At 43.8% G+C, this 12,973-nt stretch overlaps 1 protein-coding gene across 1 annotated transcript in view; it reads right to left on the bottom strand.

Moving 5' to 3' along the window:
- Positions 1-11,243: 11,243 nt before the first annotated feature.
- LOC144752261 (zinc finger and SCAN domain-containing protein 26-like) overlaps positions 11,244-12,973 on the bottom strand; it is a 49,303-nt gene continuing 47,573 nt past the window's right edge. Inside the window, exon 4 of the mRNA XM_078640271.1 lies at positions 11,244-12,406. Coding sequence (XP_078496397.1) covers positions 11,658-12,406 — 749 coding nt within the window. The 3' untranslated portion in view covers positions 11,244-11,657. The remainder of the gene's footprint in view (positions 12,407-12,973) is intronic.

Here is a 12,973-nt window from a genome sequence, read left to right on the forward strand (position 1 = left end):
CATGAACTCGCACCCAACAATGCATGAACTCACACCCAACAATGCATGAACCCACAACCAACAATGCATGAACTCACACCCAACAATGAATGAACTCACATCCAACAATGCATGAACTCACACCCAACAATGAATGAACTCCCAACAATTCATGAACTCACACCCAACAATGCATGAACTCACACCCAACAATGCATGAACTCGCACCCAACAATGCATGAACTCACACCCAACAATGCATGAACTCACACCCAACAATGCATGAACTCGCACCCAACAATGAATAAATTCACACCCCACAATGCATGAAATCGCACCCAACAATTCATGAACTCACACCCAACAATGCTTTAACTCACACCCAACAATGCATGAACTCACACCGAACAATGCATGAACTCACACCCAACAATGCATGAACTCACACCCAACAATGCATGAACTCACACCCAACAATGTATGAACTCACACCCAACAATGCATGAACTCACACCCAACAATGCATGAACTCGCACCCAACAATGAATAAATTCACACCCCACAATGCATGAAATCGCACCCAACAATGCATGAACTCGCACCCAACAATGCATGAACTCGCACCCAACAATGCATGAACTCGCACCCAACAATGCATGAACTCGCACCCAACAATGAATGAACTCACACCCAACAATGCATGAACGTCCACCCAACAATGCATGAACTCACACCCAACATTGTATGAACTCGCACCCAACAATGCATGAACTCGCACCCAACAATGCATGAACTCGCACCCAACAATGAATGAACTCACACCCAACAATGCATAAACTCACAACCAACAATGAATGAACTCACACCCAACAATGCATAAACTCACAACCAACAATGAATGAACTCACACCCAACAATGCATGAACTCACACCCAACAATGCATGAACTCGCACCCAACAATGCATGAACTCGCAACCAACAATGCATGAACTCACACTCAACAATGCATGAACTCCCACTCAACAATGCATGAACTCGCACCCAACAATGCATGAACTCCCACTCAACAATGCATGAACTCACAACCAACAATGAATGAACTCACACCCAACAATGAATGAACTCACACCAACAATGCATGAACTCACACCCAACAATGCATAATCTCACAACCAACAATCCATGAACTCACACCCAACAATGCGTCAACTCGCAACCAACAATGCATGAACTCCCACCCAACAATGCATGAACTCACACCCAAAAATGCATGAACTCACACCCAACAATGAATGAACTCACACCCAACAATGCATGAACTCACACCCAACAATGCATGAACTCCAACCCAACAATGCATGAACTCGCACCCAACAATGCATGAACTCCCACCCAACAATGCATAAACTCACAACCAACAATGAATGAACTCACACCCAACAATGCATGAACGTCCACCCAACAACGCATGAACTCACACCCAACAACGCATGAACTCACACCCAACAATGCATGAACTCACAACCAACAATGCATGAACTCACAGCCAACAATGCATGAACTCACAGCCAACAATGCATGAACTCACAGCCAACAATGCATGAACTCGCACCCAACAATGCATGAACTCGCACCCAACAATGAATGAACTCACACCCAACAATGCATGAACGTCCACCCAACAATGCATGAACTCACACCCAACAATGTATGAACTCACACCCAACAATGCATGAACTCAAACCCAACAATGCATGAACTCGCACCCAACAATGCATGAACTCACACCCAACAATGCATAAACTCACAACTAACAATGAATGAACTCACACCCAACAATGCATAAACTCACACCCAACAATGAATGAACTCACACCCAACAATGCATGAACTCACACCCAACAATGCATGAACTCGCACCCAACAATGCATGAACTCGCAACCAACAATGCATGAACTCACACTCAACAATGCATGAACTCCCACTCAACAATGCATGAACTCGCACCCAACAATGCATGAACTCCCACTCAACAATGCATGAACTCACAACCAACAATGCATGAACTCACAACCAACAATGCATGAACTCACACCCAACAATGCATGAACTCACATCCAACAATGCATGAACTCGCACCCAACAATGCATGAACTCGCACCCAACAATGCATGAACTCACAACCAACAATGCATGAACTCACAACCAACAATGCATGAACTCACACCCAACAATGGATGAACTCACATCCAACAATGCATGAACTCACACCCAACAATGAATGAACTCCCAACAATTCATGAACTCACACCCAACAATTCATGAACTCACACCCAACAATTCACGAACTCGCACCCAACAAAGAATGAACTCCCAACAATGCATGAACTCACACCCAACAATGCATGAACTCGCACCCAACAATGCATGAACTCGCACCCAACAATGCATGAACTCGCACCCAACAATGCATGAACTCACACCCAACAATGCATGAACCCACAACCAACAATGCATGAACTCACACCCAACAATGAATGAACTCACATCCAACAATGCATGAACTCACACCCAACAATGAATGAACTCCCAACAATTCATGAACTCACACCCAACAATGCATGAACTCACACCCAACAATGCATGAACTCGCACCCAACAATGCATGAACTCACACCCAACAATGCATGAACTCACACCCAACAATGCATGAACTCGCACCCAACAATGAATAAATTCACACCCCACAATGCATGAAATCGCACCCAACAATTCATGAACTCACACCCAACAATGCTTTAACTCACACCCAACAATGCATGAACTCACACCGAACAATGCATGAACTCACACCCAACAATGCATGAACTCACACCCAACAATGCATGAACTCACACCCAACAATGTATGAACTCACACCCAACAATGCATGAACTCACACCCAACAATGCATGAACTCGCACCCAACAATGAATAAATTCACACCCCACAATGCATGAAATCGCACCCAACAATGCATGAACTCGCACCCAACAATGCATGAACTCGCACCCAACAATGCATGAACTCGCACCCAACAATGCATGAACTCGCACCCAACAATGAATGAACTCACACCCAACAATGCATGAACGTCCACCCAACAATGCATGAACTCACACCCAACATTGTATGAACTCGCACCCAACAATGCATGAACTCGCACCCAACAATGCATGAACTCGCACCCAACAATGAATGAACTCACACCCAACAATGCATAAACTCACAACCAACAATGAATGAACTCACACCCAACAATGCATAAACTCACAACCAACAATGAATGAACTCACACCCAACAATGCATGAACTCACACCCAACAATGCATGAACTCGCACCCAACAATGCATGAACTCGCAACCAACAATGCATGAACTCACACTCAACAATGCATGAACTCCCACTCAACAATGCATGAACTCGCACCCAACAATGCATGAACTCCCACTCAACAATGCATGAACTCACAACCAACAATGAATGAACTCACACCCAACAATGAATGAACTCACACCCAACAATGCATGAACTCACACCCAACAATGCATGAACTCCAACCCAACAATGCATGAACTCGCACCCAACAATGCATGAACTCCCACCCAACAATGCATAAACTCACAACCAACAATGAATGAACTCACACCCAACAATGCATGAACGTCCACCCAACAACGCATGAACTCACACCCAACAACGCATGAACTCACACCCAACAATGCATGAACTCACAACCAACAATGCATGAACTCACACCCAACAATGCATGAACTCACAGCCAACAATGCATGAACTCACAGCCAACAATGCATGAACTCGCACCCAACAATGCATGAACTCGCACCCAACAATGAATGAACTCACACCCAACAATGCATGAACGTCCACCCAACAATGCATGAACTCACACCCAACAATGTATGAACTCACACCCAACAATGCATGAACTCAAACCCAACAATGCATGAACTCGCACCCAACAATGCATGAACTCACACCCAACAATGCATAAACTCACAACCAACAATGAATGAACTCACACCCAACAATGCATAAACTCACACCCAACAATGAATGAACTCACACCCAACAATGCATGAACTCACACCCAACAATGCATGAACTCGCACCCAACAATGCATGAACTCGCAACCAACAATGCATGAACTCACACTCAACAATGCATGAACTCCCACTCAACAATGCATGAACTCGCACCCAACAATGCATGAACTCCCACTCAACAATGCATGAACTCACAACCAACAATGAATGAACTCACACCCAACAATGAATGAACTCACACCAACAATGCATGAACTCACACCCAACAATGCATAATCTCACAACCAACAATCCATGAACTCACAACCAACAATGAATGAACTCACACCCAACAATGAAGGAACTCACACCAACAATGCATGAACTCACACCCAACAATGCATTAACTCCCACTCAACAATGCATGAACTCACATCCAACAATGCATGAACTCGCACCCAACAATGCATGAACTCCCACCCAACAATGCATGAAGTCCCACCCAACAATGCATGAACTCGCACCCAGCAATGCATGAACTCACACCCAACAATGAATGAACTCACACCCAACAATGCATGAACTCACACCCAACAATGCATGAACTCACACCCAACAATGCATGAACTCACACCCAACAATGCATGAACTCACACCCAACAATGCATGAACTCACACCCAACAATGTATGAACTCACACCCAACAATGCATGAACTCCCACTCAACAATGAATGAACTCACAACCAACAATGAATAAACTCACACCCAACAATGCATGAACTCACACCCAAAAATGCATGAACTCACACCCAACAATGAATGAACTCACACCCAACAATGCATGAACTCACACCCAACAATGTATGAACTCACACCCAACAATGCATGAACTCACACCCAACAATGCATGAACTCACACCCAACAATGTATGAACTCACACCCAACAATGCATTAACTCCCACTCAACAATGAATGAACTCACAACCAACAATGAATGAACTCACACCCAACAATGCATGAACTCACACCCAAAAATGCATGAACTCACACCCAACAATGAATGAACTCACACCCAACAATGCATGAACTCACACCCAACAATGTATGAACTCACACCCAACAATGCATGAACTCGCACCCAACAATGCATGAACTCCCACCCAACAATGCATGAACTCGCACCCAACAATGCATGAACTCGCACCCAACAATGCATGAACTCCCACCCAACAATGCATAAACTCACAACCAACAATGAATGAACTCACACCCAACAATGCATGAACGTCCACCCAACAATGCATGAACTCACACCCAACAATGTATGAACTCACACCCAACAATGCATGAACTCAAACCCAACAATGCATGAACTCACACCCAACAATGCATGAACTCACACCCAACAATGCATGAACTCACACTCAACAATGCATGAACTCCCACTCAACAATGCATGAACTCCCACTCAACAATGCATGAACTCGCACCCAACAATGCATGAACTCCCACTCAACAATGCATGAACTCACAACCAACAATGAATGAACTCACACCCAACAATGAATGAACTCACACCAACAATGCATGAACTCACACCCAACAATGCATAATCTCACAACCAACAATCCATGAACTCACAACCAACAATGAATGAACTCACACCCAACAATGAATGAACTCACACCAACAATGCATGAACTCACACCCAACAATGCATTAACTCCCACTCAACAATGCATGAACTCACACCCAACAATGCATTAACTCCCACTCAACAATGAATGAACTCACAACCAACAATGAATGAACTCACACCCAACAATGAATGAACTCGCACCCAAAAATGCATGAACTCACACCCAACAATGCATGAACTCCCACGCAACAATGCATGAACTCACACCCAACAATGCATAATCTCAAAACCAACAATGCATGAACTCACAACCAACAATGAATGAACTCACACCCAACAATGAATGAACTCACACCAACAATGCATGAACTCTCACCCAACAATGCATGAACTCCCACTCAACAAGGCATGAACTCGCCACCAACAAGGGATGAACTCGCAACCAACAATGAATGAACTCACACCCAACAATGAATGAACTCACACCCAACAATGAATGAACTCCCACCCAGCAATGCATGAACTCGCACCCAACAATGCATGAACTCACACCCAACAATGCGTGAACTCGCAACCAACAATGCATGAACTCCCAACCAACAATGCATGAACTCACACCCAAAAATGCATGAACTCACACCCAACAATGAATGAACTCACACCCAACAATGCATGAACTCACACCCAACAATGCATGAACTCACACCCAACAATGCATGAACTTGCACCCAACAATGCATGAACTCCCACCCAACAATGCATGAACTCGCACCCAACAATGCATGAACTCGCACCCAACAATGCATGAACTCCCACTCAACAATGCATGAACTCCCACCCAACAATGAATGAACTCGCACCCAACAATGCATGAACTCCCACCCAACAATGCATAAACTCACAACCAACAATGAATGAACTCGCACCCAACAATGCATGAACTCCCACCCAACAATGCATGAACTCCCACCCAACAATGCATGAACTCGCACCCAACAATGCATGAACTCCCACTCAACAATGCATGAACTCCCACCCAACAATGAATGAACTCACAACCAACAATGAATGAACTCGCACCCAACAATGCATAAACTCACAACCAACAATGCATAAACTCCCACCCAACAATGCATGAACTCCCACCCAACAATGCATGAACTCGCACCCAACAATGCATGAACTCCCACCCAACAATGCATGAACTCGCACCCAACAATGCATGAACTCCCACTCAACAATGCATGAACTCCCACCCAACAATGCATGAACTCACACCCAACAATGCTTTAACTCACACCCAACAATGCATGAACTCACACCCAACAATGCATGAACTCCCACCCATGCATGAACTCCCACCCAACAATGCATGAACTCCCACCCAATAATGCATGAACTCGCACCCAACAATTCATGAACTCCCACCCAACAATGCATGAACTCCCACCCAACAATGCATGAACTCGCACCCAACAATTCATGAACTCACACCCAACAATGCATGAACTCACACCCAACAATGCATGAACTCACACCCAACAATGCATGAACTCCCACCCAACAATGCATAAACTCACAACCAACAATGAATGAACTCACACCCAACAATGCATGAACGTCCACCCAACAATGCATGAACTCACACCCAACAATGTATGAACTCACACCCAACAATGCATGAACTCACAACCAACAATGCATAAACTCACACCCAACAATGCATGAACTCACACCCAACAATGCATGAACTCGCAGCCAACAATGCATAAACTCACAACCAACAATGAATGAACTCACACCCAACAATGCATGAACTCACACCCAACAATGCATGAACTCACACCCAACAATGCATGAACTCCCACCCAACAATGCATGAACTCGCACCCAACAATGCATGAACTCGCACCCAACAATGCATGAACTCGCACCCAACAATGCATTAACTACCACTCAACAATGCATGAACTCGCACCCAACAATGCATGAACTCGCACCCAACAATGCATGAACTCGCACCCAACAATGCATGAACTCCCACTCAACAATGCATGAACTCGCACCCAACAATGCATGAACTCCCACTCAACAATGCATGAACTCCCACTCAACAATGCATGAACTCACAACCAACAATGAATGAACTCACACCCAACAATGAATGAACTCACACCTACAATGCATGAACTCACACCCAACAATGCATAATCTCACAACCAACAATCCATGAACTCACAACCAACAATGAATGAACTCACACCCAACAATGAATGAACTAACACCCAACAATGCATGAACTGACACCCAACAATGCATTAACTCCCACTCAACAATGCATGAACTTGCACCCAACAATGCATGAACTCGCAACCAAAAATGAATGAACTCACAACCAACAATGAATGAACTCACACCCAACAATGAATGAACTCGCACCCAACAATGCATGAACTCACACCCAACAATTCATGAACTCACCCCAACAATGCATGAACTCACCCCAACAATGCATGAACTCACACCCAACAATGCATGAACTCGCACCCAACAATGCATTAACTACCACTCAACAATGAATGAACTCACAACCAACAATGAATGAACTCACACCCAACAATGCATGAACTTACACCCAAAAATGCATGAACTCACACCCAACAATGAATGAACTCACACCCAACAATGCATGAACTCACACCCAACAATGTATGAACTCACACCCAACAATGCATGAACTCACACCCAACAATGCATGAACTCACACCCAACAATGTATGAACTCACACCCAACAATGCATTAACTCCCACTCAACAATGAATGAACTCACAACCAACAATGGATGAACTCACACCCAACAATGAATGAACTCACACCCAACAATGAATGAACTCACACCAACAATGCATGAACTCACACCCAACAATGCATAATCTCAAAACCAACAATGCATGAACTCACACCCAACAATGAATGAACTCACACCCAACAATGAATGAACTCACACCCAACAATGAATGAACTCACAACCAACAATGCATGAACTCACACCCAACAATGCATGATCTCACAACCAACAATCCATGAACTCACAACCAACAATGAATGAACTCACAACCAACAATGCATAGACTCCCACCCAACAATGCATGAACTCCCACCCAACAATGCATGAACTCGCACCCAACAATGCATGAACTCCCACCCAACAATGCATGAACTCGCACCCAACAATGCATGAACTCCCACTCAACAATGCATGAACTCCCACCCAACAATGCATGAACTCACACCCAACAATGCTTTAACTCACACCCAACAATGCATGAACTCACACCCAACAATGCATGAACTCCCACCCATGCATGAACTCCCACCCAACAATGCATGAACTCCCACCCAATAATGCATGAACTCGCACCCAACAATTCATGAACTCCCACCCAACAATGCATGAACTCCCACCCAACAATGCATGAACTCGCACCCAACAATTCATGAACTCACACCCAACAATGCATGAACTCACACCCAACAATGCATGAACTCACACCCAACAATGCATGAACTCCCACCCAACAATGCATAAACTCACAACCAACAATGAATGAACTCACACCCAACAATGCATGAACGTCCACCCAACAATGCATGAACTCACACCCAACAATGTATGAACTCACACCCAACAATGCATGAACTCAAACCCAACAATGCATGAACTCACACCCAACAATGCATGAACTCACACCCAACAATTCATGAACTCACAACCAACAATGCATAAACTCACACCCAACAATGCATGAACTCACACCCAACAATGCATGAACTCGCAGCCAACAATGCATAAACTCACAACCAACAATGAATGAACTCACACCCAACAATGCATGAACTCACACCCAACAATGCATTAACTCACACCCAACAATGCATGAACTCCCACCCAACAATGCATGAACTCGCACCCAACAATGCATGAACTCGCACCCAACAATGCATGAACTCGCACCCAACAATGCATTAACTACCACTCAACAATGCATGAACTCGCACCCAACAATGCATGAACTCGCACCCAACAATGCATGAACTCCCACTCAACAATGCATGAACTCGCACCCAACAATGCATGAACTCCCACTCAACAATGCATGAACTCCCACTCAACAATGCATGAACTCACAACCAACAATGAATGAACTCACACCCAACAATGAATGAACTCACACCTACAATGCATGAACTCACACCCAACAATGCATAATCTCACAACCAACAATCCATGAACTCACAACCAACAATGAATGAACTCACACCCAACAATGAATGAACTAACACCCAACAATGCATGAACTGACACCCAACAATGCATTAACTCCCACTCAACAATGCATGAACTTGCACCCAACAATGCATGAACTCGCAACCAACAATGAATGAACTCACAACCAACAATGAATGAACTCACACCCAACAATGAATGAACTCGCACCCAACAATGCATGAACTCACACCCAACAATTCATGAACTCACCCCAACAATGCATGAACTCACCCCAACAATGCATGAACTCACACCCAACAATGCATGAACTCGCACCCAACAATGCATTAACTACCACTCAACAATGAATGAACTCACAACCAACAATGAATGAACTCACACCCAACAATGCATGAACTTACACCCAAAAATGCATGAACTCACACCCAACAATGAATGAACTCACACCCAACAATGCATGAACTCACACCCAACAATGTATGAACTCACACCCAACAATGCATGAACTCACACCCAACAATGCATGAACTCACACCCAACAATGTATGAACTCACACCCAACAATGCATTAACTCCCACTCAACAATGAATGAACTCACAACCAACAATGGATGAACTCACACCCAACAATGAATGAACTCACACCCAACAATGAATGAACTCACACCAACAATGCATGAACTCACACCCAACAATGCATAATCTCAAAACCAACAATGCATGAACTCACACCCAACAATGAATGAACTCACACCCAACAATGAATGAACTCACACCCAACAATGAATGAACTCACAACCAACAATGCATGAACTCACACCCAACAATGAATGAACTCAAACCCAACAATGCATGAACTCGCAACCAACAGTGAATGAACTCACAACCAACAATGCATGAACTCACACCCAATAATGCATGAACTCAAACCCAACAATGAATGCACTCACACCCAACAATGAATGAACTCACACCCAACAATGAATGAACTCACACCCAACAATTCATGAACTCACACCCAACAAAGCATGAATTCACAACCAACAATGCATGAACTCACAACCAACCATGCATGAACTCACAACCAACAATGAATGTACTCATAACCCAACAATGAATGAACTCACACCCAACAATGAATGAACTCGCAACCAACAATGAATGAACTCACACCCAACAATGAATGAACTCACACCCAACAATGTATTACCTTTAACCCAACAATGTATTAACTTTAACCCAAAAATGCATTAAAGCATTGCACATCACTAGTAACAATTGGCAAAGTCACATTCCAGTAAGCACACACAGCTGTGGGGTTTTCTTAACACTATTTTTATAGCAATCACATTCCCCATTGGTACTGGGTAATCCCTTCTGGTTTTAAATGAGCAGTTTAGTTTCGGTGATAGTTTTGGTCTGTGTTTACAACTAGTTTAACCTTCTTTTCTTTTATTATACAGCACACAGGACAGTACTGGATTATGTACAGCAGGACTGGCGCACTCCTGGTTTTCTTTGCATCTTTATTCTATAGATATATGAGTTCCATCGTAGGTCTTATAAAATCCTCCCACGTGGGCAGAACGAACGAACATGAAACTGGTGCAGCACCTAATGTTTTTCAGAACCTCCCTTCTGGTTTCTAAGCATTGTCTAATCGTCCAGCGTTATGACAACTTGATGTCTATTTTGCAGCTTCTGTTGGCGTTGGCCATTTCTTTCCTTGGTGACTATCAGTCCTGAGTGTATTTTCATGTGTTTTGTAAGGTTAGACGAGTCACTAAAACCCTTGCCACATCCTTGACAGACATAGGGTTTCTGCCCAGTGTGAATTCTTATGTGCTTCTTCAGGGATGAGGAGTCGGTGAAACCTTTTCCACATTCAGTACATGCATATGGTTTTTCACCCGTATGCGTCCGCTTGTGTATAGTCAGGTGTGACGACTGGTTGAAACTCTTTCCACATGTATCGCAGGCGTAAGGTTTTCCCCCTGTGTGCATTCGCTGATGTTTATTCATGGCAGCAGGGTCACTAAAGGACTTTCCACACATTGCACAGAAGAAGTGCTTCTCTCCAGAGTGTATTCGCTCGTGTGTAATCAGCTTTATTAATTGTCTGAATATCTTTCCACATGCCACACACTTATAAAACACCTTTTTTCCTGTGCTCGTTGTGTTCTTTGTGTTAGAGCTTATTGATTTGTTGATGTCTGTTTCATAATCACTTAGCTCATACAATATGTTCTGTTCCTGCCTTCTTGGCTTCACTTGCGATCCGATCAGTATATTGTTGCGTTTTTCCAATTCTGAATCTTCAAACATGCTGTCGGTGCCTTTTCCAGATAACGATGACTGCAGCTCTGTAGTAAATTTATCACAATTTCTTCCTTGGTATGTTGTCCCTGTAGAGACGAAACAGAATATGCACTTTATCCTGATGTAATGAGAAGTGAGAAGAGGCAATCCTAAAACAAACATTGCTCTCACAAGAGAACACACTCACAATAACACTCTCTTTAACACAATCTCAGCAGAGCCACACTGGACTTGGTACTCCCTGAAAACTAGCGTAGGATTGAAAGTCCTTGCGGCTTTAACTTCATACAAGTCTGCCTATTTCTGGCAGAAGAAGAGTGTTTTCTTGTGTTAGAGACTCAGGGTTCAATCCTCTAGTAAGTGGTATCCATATTGTTGATTTAGCTCATAGCAGATTATTTTCCTCAGCAGGATGTGTGGGTGTAGTAGGACTAGTGGAGTGTGTCCAAGCCCAGGGCCACCAGAGCCAGAGGGCTGGGGGGGGGACGGACACATAAACTGATCCTCCTTTCAGCATCGAAAGCTACTATCTCATATAGGAAGCAACATCCCATATAAGAAGCTACCATCCCATATAATAAGCTACCATCCCATGTAGGAAGCTACCATCCCATATAGGAAGCAACCATCCCATATAGGAAGCTACCATCCCA

The sequence above is a fragment of the Lissotriton helveticus genome, chromosome 4_2 (assembly GCF_964261635.1).
Source record: "Lissotriton helveticus chromosome 4_2, aLisHel1.1, whole genome shotgun sequence".
NCBI classification, from domain to species: Eukaryota; Metazoa; Chordata; class Amphibia; order Caudata; family Salamandridae; genus Lissotriton; species Lissotriton helveticus.